Source organism: Oncorhynchus mykiss, chromosome 7 (assembly GCF_057628025.1).
Source record: "Oncorhynchus mykiss isolate SJ-2025 chromosome 7, ASM5762802v1, whole genome shotgun sequence".
NCBI classification, from domain to species: domain Eukaryota; kingdom Metazoa; phylum Chordata; class Actinopteri; order Salmoniformes; family Salmonidae; genus Oncorhynchus; species Oncorhynchus mykiss.
The window spans coordinates 61,739,649-61,748,510 of NC_143028.1; the positions used below are offsets into that span (position 1 = coordinate 61,739,649).

The following is an 8,862-nucleotide window of genomic DNA, read 5'->3' on the forward strand; positions in this document are numbered from 1 at the left end:
TGTTTATTTGTAAGAATTGAACTAAGAGTGACTACTTCAAACATGTGCCTTTTGAAAATGCAAGATATTGTGCTGCATATTTGGAATAATGAGTTGCAAAGATTGGGTCTCTTGGCGGGTTGCTTTAACAAATCAGGCACAACTAAAGACTGGTATTTTCCTCAGTCTTAATGAATGTCCTTCATGGCTTGTTTACATTTTTTTGCATTTGGGCTGACAATGAACATGGATTTTTAGATCTTACCAAATTGGCTTTCGGTTCTCACTTTCTTTCCCTTACTCAGAACATGATACAGCTATTATTTGCATATGCTTGTGCAATTGTCCAAAGGCATCTGAACTTTGAACAGTAAGCTTCCATAAAAACTATTTGCACCATCAACTATGGTTGGGTTCAACCTCTTCAAAGCATGTTTTGCCATTTATTCTAACACATGTACCGTTCTGCACGCAGGACAGTAGGTAGCCTTTGGTGCCAGACATTGCATGCCTCACCCAATGGTTGCGCGTAAATTCATTGACTGACCGCTTACTAAAACACTGCTCGGCAACAGATGCTGGCTCAAGGGTGTTTTAATTTTTTCGCGGTTTGGTCAAACCTTTTCAGGAGTTCGGTAAAATCTTTAGTATTCCCACACAAGTCATGATCGCGTCGCAATGTAATCAAGGTGTGAAATTATGCATCTTCAAATACAATATTTGTGTGGTCAATTTGCAGCGTAAAAATGATAATCGGACGCGCGGCTGACTGCCACTACCCAGGCGTTAAGATCTGTCATGCGTAGCAACGCCTGGGCAGAGGAACGAACCCAATCTCAACCTTGCCTGTGGCTGGGGGAGGGGGCTTGTGTGGGAGAAACCAGGAAGAGAAATGGTATGAATGTATTTGACAACTTTAACCTCATGTAGCCTGAATAGCTAGTGTCTATTTGACGAACACATTTTACTCGACACAACGGAGACTCACTTGCTTTATGTCAAAGTGAAATAAAAATTTAGAACGATAACCCCAGCTTCGAAACGAAAAAGGTTAAAGTTCACAGGAAGCTGGGGGGCTACCATTTTTCACTGCTGCTTACATTTTAGATGCTAGAGAGGGAGGGGGTGGTCGTCGTGGTTTTATTTAATTTCTCCAGACTATTGAGCTGTACACGTTTTTTTTGTTTGTTTCGCCACCCCTACTCACTAACAATTGATGTTGAATGAATTCGGCATGGAGAGAATAGCGGAGCAGTCGTGGAATTCTTCATACACCTATCAGGTGAGCAAGCATAGCGCGGAGATGCTACACAACCTCAACATTCAGAGGAAAGATGGAGGCAAGTTTTGCGATGTGATCTTGCGCGTCGGCGAAGAGAGCTTTCCTGCCCACAAGGCGGTACTGGCGGCGTGCAGCGATTATTTCGAGTCCGTTTTTGGTTGTCAAACGGAGGGCGACGGGGAGGCAAAAGAGCTCGAGATGCATACGATAAGTCCCAAAGTTTTTAAAGATATTTTGGACTTTGCCTACACCTCTAGGATTGTGGTACGATTGGAATGTTTCCCCGAGTTGATGACGGCTGCTAAATTTCTGCTAATGCGTTCTGTCATCGAGATATGCCAAGAAGTAATCAAACAGTCCAATGTAAAAATTCTTGTTCCACCCTCAAGAAGAGGCGACGTCAGTTTATTCCGTGCCACGGGGGGCTCTGAATTTAGTTTCACATTGGCTGTAGACAACTTGTCAAATGGGAATGGCTTGTTTACCAACAATGGGCAGACGCATAATGTGGATGGAAATCGGGCCAATGATACAGTCATGTCGGATGGCAGCCCCCAGTCCTCTATGCCAGTCCTGCAGCCCGTGTCTCCATCAGAGATGACGGGCAACCCGTTCCAAGAAGAGGGCTCTTCGGGTTCCAAGAGAGGCAGGGGGCGACCAAAGAAGGGGACAGTCATGGAACCTATTCATTACAACATCAGCACCTCTGACGTTAAAGAAGACATTGAGCAGATATTTCCTTGTGGAATATGTGGCAAGGCATTTACAGAGGCTGTGCGATTGAGAAACCACGAAGCGCAGCATGGAGCGTCCAGCCATGGCGCGAGTAGCGGCGACGGCTTGTCTGGCGAGGGAGGCCCTACCTCGATATCGCACTCTGGTCAGCCCGGTCTGTTGGAGAATGGCATGCCATTGCATGGAGGAGTAGGCATAGAAAACAGCCGTAAGCGCGAGAGGACGAGACGTCACGTTGGCTGTGACATTTGTGGGAAGGTGTTCCGGGATGTCTACCACCTGAACCGACACAAGTTGTCTCATTCCGGGGAAAAGCCATATGCTTGCCATGTCTGTGGCCTGCGGTTCAAGCGCAAGGACAGGATGTCATACCATGTCCGGTCACATGATGGATCTGTGGGTAAACCCTACCTCTGTCAAAGCTGTGGAAAGGGGTTTTCCAGGTGAGCTATGGGCAATTATTGTATACTAAAACCACTAGTTCCAGGTGCATTGCCTATTCTATTCTGAAGCATTCTGTGATCTGGAGGGAAAATGAATTCATAATCAGTCGTCTACTGCTTGCATCTGTCTCAACATGCCTATGTTTGATTTATTCAGGCCAGACCATCTGAATGGACACATCAAGCAGGTTCACACAACAGAGAGACCCCATAAGTGCCAGGTGAGACAATAGCAACAACTGGATCCTCTTAGAAGAGTGGATGTGAATTCTATATTTGTCACAATGAATGAACATCACACTTCAAATCTGTCATTTTGGTATTTGCTTGTTTTAAAGATTTAGTTGTCATTCTTGTTGATTAGAATATGGTAGAAAGGTTGATGGTAAATTAATTGTGTTTCTGTACGTAACATGAATGAAGGCATATTATTTGACCTGTATTTTCCACCCGTTCTTCAGATTTGTAATGCTTCCTTTGCTACAAGAGATCGCCTGCGGTCCCACCTAGCTTGTCACGAGGACAAGATCCCCTGCCAGATGTGTGGGAAGTACCTCCGAGCTGCGTACATGACCGACCATCTCAAGAAACACAGTGAAGGACCTCACAACTACTGTGGTATATGCAACAAAGGTAACCTTAGGCCTAGGGTGTAGCATCATCACCACATATCTGTCAGGAGAACCAGGACGGGAGCTTCCAATCTATGACTGTGCTATCTTCTTATGTCTTAGATTTTTGTGTTTTTCTTGTTAACCTGCCTCTCTTCCAGCATGGTATTGCCATCTTGCAACAAGGATGATCTACCAAAATGTTTACTATTCAATTCTAACACTGTAGTAACCATCAACTACCTCAGCTGGTGCAAAGCATTTGGGTTGCTTTCTACAGAAGAGCTTGTGAACTCCAATCATGGGCTATTTGCAGATCATAGTTGTATTGTCTGCATGTGTTGTCTAGTGTTTTTCCCATTTCTTCTTTTTTGTTGGCCTCTGAACATTCTCCTGCTGCCATTCTAATTGACTCTCTTGTACGCTAATGCGTGTAGTCTCATTAATGTAAAATGTTTTTATCTGGTTAATGAATTATCCAAAATAGAGCTGTCAGCTGCACCTATCAGATACTTGCCAGCAGACAGTAACTAGGCTTCCATCCAATTGGTGACAGATTTCATTCGAATAGTCCAGAATCTGCATAAATATAAAATGCACATTTTCCCACCAGTGGTGTGTTTCCACTTGTTGTGTTTAAAAATCAGTGGGTGATGACATAGTGCACAGAAAATGTACTTTTAACGCTAAAGTTTTCATGTACCGAATAAAAATCTAAAGTTCAATGTGTTTCCATATGATTAAATAGCAAATGTGCCTGACGTTGCTCTGGTCTTGGCACATTAACTCTAGCCAACAGCGCAGGTAGGCTGCATGATGAGATTATTATGGATAAGTAAGTAGCAGCTTGTGCAAGCCAGAACGGCTCATAGGACAGGAGCCTATCTCCTGCTTCTGTAGAGTGAGGCAGCTTGATGTACAAGTACACCCCCTGAACAGGATGCTTGTCTATCGCAGGACCTCACCCCCAATCTAGCTCCTTAATGCTGAGTGCCAAGCAGTGATGCATCAGATCCCATTTTTACGGCCTTTGCTTTGATTTGGCCGGAGATTGAACTCACAGCCTTCCAATCTCAGGGCGGACACTAACCACAAGGCCACTGATGGATAAGAGCGAGAATATTTTATTAGTTAAACGGCAGTCATCCATCAATCATCATGTCACCGGAATAAAACCCTCAATATTTATTGTAACGGAGCATCAAGGTCACCGCTCACTTTCACCACCCTGTGAGGTTCATCAAAACTCCTTTAATCTGTAGCCTAATAAACTGCATGGTTTCCTAAGTCGTAGTGGGAGGACTACACCATGTTATCGTGGGACTCCGAGTTTACTTCGATATGATAGTTATTATATCAATATTTGCGCATAAAGGCGTTTCCACCACCATTTCACGCATAATTAATTTTACAGACACAAAAAGATCCCACCATGTCGAACGAACATATTAACTGTCGGCATTTATAAAATGTAACCAAACTTCCTGTTTCCATCACAGCTGTCATTACTTTTTATTTTTATACGGTATGACTTGCATAAAAACTTTGGATGGAAACATGGTTAGTGCTGATGTTTTATTTTTTTAGAAAGGCTTGATTTTGTATGTTAAGGTTTAATACTTGTGTCTTACCTTAATGTGTGTACTACTGTAGATTATTTCAAGCCCCATATGCAGTTTGTCTCTTGGTCAGAAATTTTGCCCCAAGTCAAGATAATGTATTGGGTTGACTTGCTTATTTTGCCCTGATTTACCTGTCTGGACATGGTGTCATTCTTGTGGTAGGCCTAGATAATGGAGAACAGTGGTTGCGTATTGTTCACTCTTGCTTGTGGTTAGCCTACCTCTTGTTGGTTCAAATTCTTCTTTGCCTTTGAAGTTAGATGTGCTTCAGTTTTGCTTTTGAGGGTTGTTACAACATCCAACAGCTCAGCTTAGTTCAACAAAATCATATTATTATCCTTTGTTACCATCTCATATATATCATTGTCTGCATGAAGATATAAAACAGAATTACACAGCGAAAGGCAGATTTGGGAAAGAGGTGTTTTTTGTCCCACTGTCATCTTTGGGGACATAACAACAGAGTGCATCCATTCTCTCCCTGCTGGGTGTGTAGTGCCACTGTCATCTTTGGGGACATAACAACAGAGTGCATCCATTCTCTCCCTGCTGGGTGTGTAGTGCCACTGTCATCTTTGGGGACATAACAACAGAGTGCATCCATTCTCTCCCTGCTGGGTGTGTAGTGCCACTGTCATCTTTGGGGACATAACAACAGAGTGCATCCATTCTCTCCCTGCTGGGTGTGTAGTGCCACTGTCATCTTTGGGGACATAACAACAGAGCGCATCCATTCTCTCCCTGCTGGGTGTGTAGTGCCACTGTCATCTTTGGGGACATAACAACAGAGCGCATCCATTCTCTCCCTGCTGGGTGTGTAGTGCCACTGTCCTTTGTTGTGTTCTTCTCTGGGTCTCCAGGTTTCTCCACTGCGTCCTACCTTAAGGTGCACGTAAAATCGCACCATGGCTCGCCATTGCTCCCCCGTACTGCCCAAGCACACGGTGCCTTCCCTGCGCTGCACGGGGAGCCAAAGATGCACAGCGGCGCCCCCTACCACACGGGACGCCAGTGCACAGTGGAAGGCAAGCAGCTGCCCACCCTGTTCCGCTCCACCCTGCCTCCAAGCATAGGCTATGTCTCTTCTTGCTTTGTGTTGATCATCATCTGCTCTGCTGCTTGTGGGGAAAACCTGCTGCATCTGTTTTTAAAGCCTGGCAAAAACACAAGCATACACAAACATACACATATGCACACAAAGCATATAGGCATTCCTGCCTGCTCAGTGATGCCAAAGCATCCATCCCCTCTGTGCCTCCATCAGCTAACAGTAGGGACACTGTCTTCAGAAGCATCATATTGCAGGCTGATATGGTTGTCCTGGCTGAAATTGTGTGTGTATATAAAGAGATTGTTAGGCCCATGGCAGCAGACTTATTTCTAAATGCATGTGTAGTTGTCTGCTCTTCTGCTTGGTTTATATCGTGAAGAGAGAAGGAAACTGAGAGGAAGTTGATTAGGGAACTTCACTTTTTGCATTTTACTAGGCAGAGATCATGTGAATTAAGCTATCAATAAGGATAACTTTTACTCAATGGGTTAGAATATGTATAGGCCTATTTCTTGAAATAAAAACATGACTTCATCAAGGTAAAAGACACATTTGCAATTGCAGCATTTGGCATCTTCTCTAATGGGGCACTGCCCCCCAGTGGTCAGTTTTGTGATACTGCAGGTTGTCAGGGACTCAGTCAGCTCATAAAAAGCTACAACAAAGAAGTGCATGTATGCCTCCCCATGTTCCCATGGCCTTGTTGCTCTTCAGTCAGGGCTCAGACATACACAGAGACTGTGTTTAGCCTTAATAGCCTTAGTGCCATGCTATTCTGTCTGTGTTCAGCATGGCAATGTGAACTCTTTCTGAAACGCTGTTTGTTGCTTGCTGTCATTTCCATCAACTTGGGGCCGTTGGCCAAATGATGCACTATAATGTTGCATGTCTATTGAATCATACAGTACTGTGCAGTGTTCCTCTGGATTCAATGGAGCTTTTTTCAACTATTATTGCCATGGCAACTAGCAGCAGCCTATGGATTTGGCTGCACAGTACTTCACGCTGGCAGAGAGCAAGAAGGAGTCAAAGCAGCGTGGAGAGTAGGCTTGGGCGTTATACCATATACTGGGGTATTTAGACATACCAACAGTACTTGGATTAATTTTTTTAGCTGGAGGAGGGGCCCCCACCTCGGCCACCTCCGCCTCGAGCTCCAGTTATGCATTTGGTTTGTTAACTTGCTAGCTAAGTGGCTAGATGGCAATATCAAGCTTCTTGTTTACAGCAGAGACAATCAATCCCCTCTTGGATCAAGATCCATGTTCCCCAAATTGGTTTGTGCGACCCTTATGTTATACCCTGGTATGGTACAGAAACGGTATAAATGTATGAAAATCTGAATATCGCCCAAACCTAGTGGAGAGAGGTTTAGATTCTAGGCTAAAACCTTGAACTCAATTCAGTTTTTTAACTGTAGAAATTGACTTCCTAGTGATTACCTATCTCAGATCTAAAATCGTTGCAATGTGGTGGCATGCCAGAATTCTAAATCTATTGGTGGCATGCCAGAATTCTAAATCTATTGGCAAACTGCTTTTATTTATAATAAATCAAGTTGGCTGGCTTGGCAAGTAATACAGGAAAAAGTTTCATTCACTGTTTACAGTTTTGTCTATTATAATCACTGGACAAAGTAAAGCTACTAAATTAGACTTAGTAAGGTCTGGGTAATATCCTGACTACATTGATGTATGTATGGTTTCCCCTGGCCTTGTCTGTTGTCTCTGCTGCCCCCTCTCTACTCTCTGTCTGTCTTTGGTGTAGACCTGTGCACCAGTCACCGGCTGCTGGTCACCTTCCCAGAGGCAGATGGTCACTGCTTTCTCCCCCAGGCCGGCCCTCCCTCCCTGGGTCTGCAGCCCGAGCTGCTCCTGGGGAAACCAGGGCCTGGGGGGGCTCCATATTTCTGGGAGTGCCACTCTGCCGGGCCGCCTGGGTTTCACCCCCTCCACGGGCCTCTGCCAGGTCAGTATGGGCCAGCAGTAGGGTGGGGGGCTTAGGGCGCTAAACAAGGCCTGCTGATTAGACGAGTAACAAGAGTTCCACTGTAAAGAGTTGGTTAGACGAGAAGATAACAACCTCTTGGGGATGCATGTGCATAAAGAGTCAAGGAAATTTGGTTGACGGGATGCATGAGCAAAAGGTTTCCTGGAAATAATCTGCTTAGTTTATGTCGACACGTAAGTAGTTCTGATGTGGTTTTGGTATCATGATTAAAACATGACACCGGTTGTTAAAATGTTTTAATGATTTTTTTGTAAAAATTTGGATGATACAATAGCCTTTTTCATATCAGATATTATGGGCCGATATTGTACATTGTTCAATCTGAGCTAAAATAATCTGCCGCATAGTGCTACCAATAAACACCTATGTCCAGGTTGAAAATTTTTAAGTGTAAAGAAATTATGACAAAGTGGGTGGTCCTGTGGAATTGTCTTTTTTTTCCCCAAACTCACGAGGAAGAAAGACCTTGCTTTGAATGAAAAGTGTATAACTATTAGGTAAATGAATGCATATTATATAATTTGAACAAATGTGCCCTCTGTTCCTATAATAAAAATGAACACCATGTATTTTAAGAATTGCAGAAAAATTCTACTTAACAGTACTATACTCTTTTTTTTGTTCTTAACCAATGGGTTTCATGGGAGCAGGTGCTTAGTACACACAGCAGTAAACTGTCCCCTGTTCATGTTGCAGGTGGTGGCGGCAGCTAACCGGAGAGCAGTGCTACCTGCTGGTCTAAATACACATTTTGTGTTGCGTGTGCATGGCCTAATTTGAGGTTCTCTCCCCTTAAACTTCCTCTGCTTTCTGACTCTCCCTGTGTCCTTTCCCTTTACCCAACCCCCACCCTCTCCTCCCCCCTGTCCTCCACCCCTCCATATCCTCCCCCACCCTATCAACTCTCCCTCTCCTCCCCCTGTCCTCCACCCCTCCATATCCTCCCCCACCATATCAACTCTCCCTCTCCCCCCCCCTGTCCTCCACCCCTCCCTCTCCTCCCCCACCCTATCAACTCTCCCTCTCCTCCCCCACCCTATCAACTCTCCCTTTCCTCCCCCCTGTCCTCCACCCCTCCATATCCTCCCCCACCATATCAACTCTCCCTCTCCTCCCCCCTGTCCTCCAC

General features: G+C 44.7%; 1 protein-coding gene across 3 annotated transcripts in view; it reads left to right on the top strand.

Moving 5' to 3' along the window:
• Positions 1-124: 124 nt before the first annotated feature.
• patz1 (POZ/BTB and AT hook containing zinc finger 1) overlaps positions 125-8,862 on the top strand; it is a 13,639-nt gene continuing 4,901 nt past the window's right edge. The window contains exons 1-5 of one of the 3 annotated variants that reach the window (XM_090241649.1): positions 125-2,439; positions 2,597-2,660; positions 2,901-3,072; positions 5,533-5,697; positions 7,491-7,691. In XM_090241649.1, coding sequence (XP_090097775.1) covers positions 1,196-2,439; positions 2,597-2,660; positions 2,901-3,072; positions 5,533-5,697; positions 7,491-7,691 — 1,846 coding nt within the window. In that variant the 5' untranslated portion in view covers positions 125-1,195. The remainder of the gene's footprint in view (positions 2,440-2,596; positions 2,661-2,900; positions 3,073-5,532; positions 5,698-7,490; positions 7,692-8,862) is intronic. The other 2 variants (XM_021610287.3, XM_021610288.3) reach the window with 2 other exon arrangements.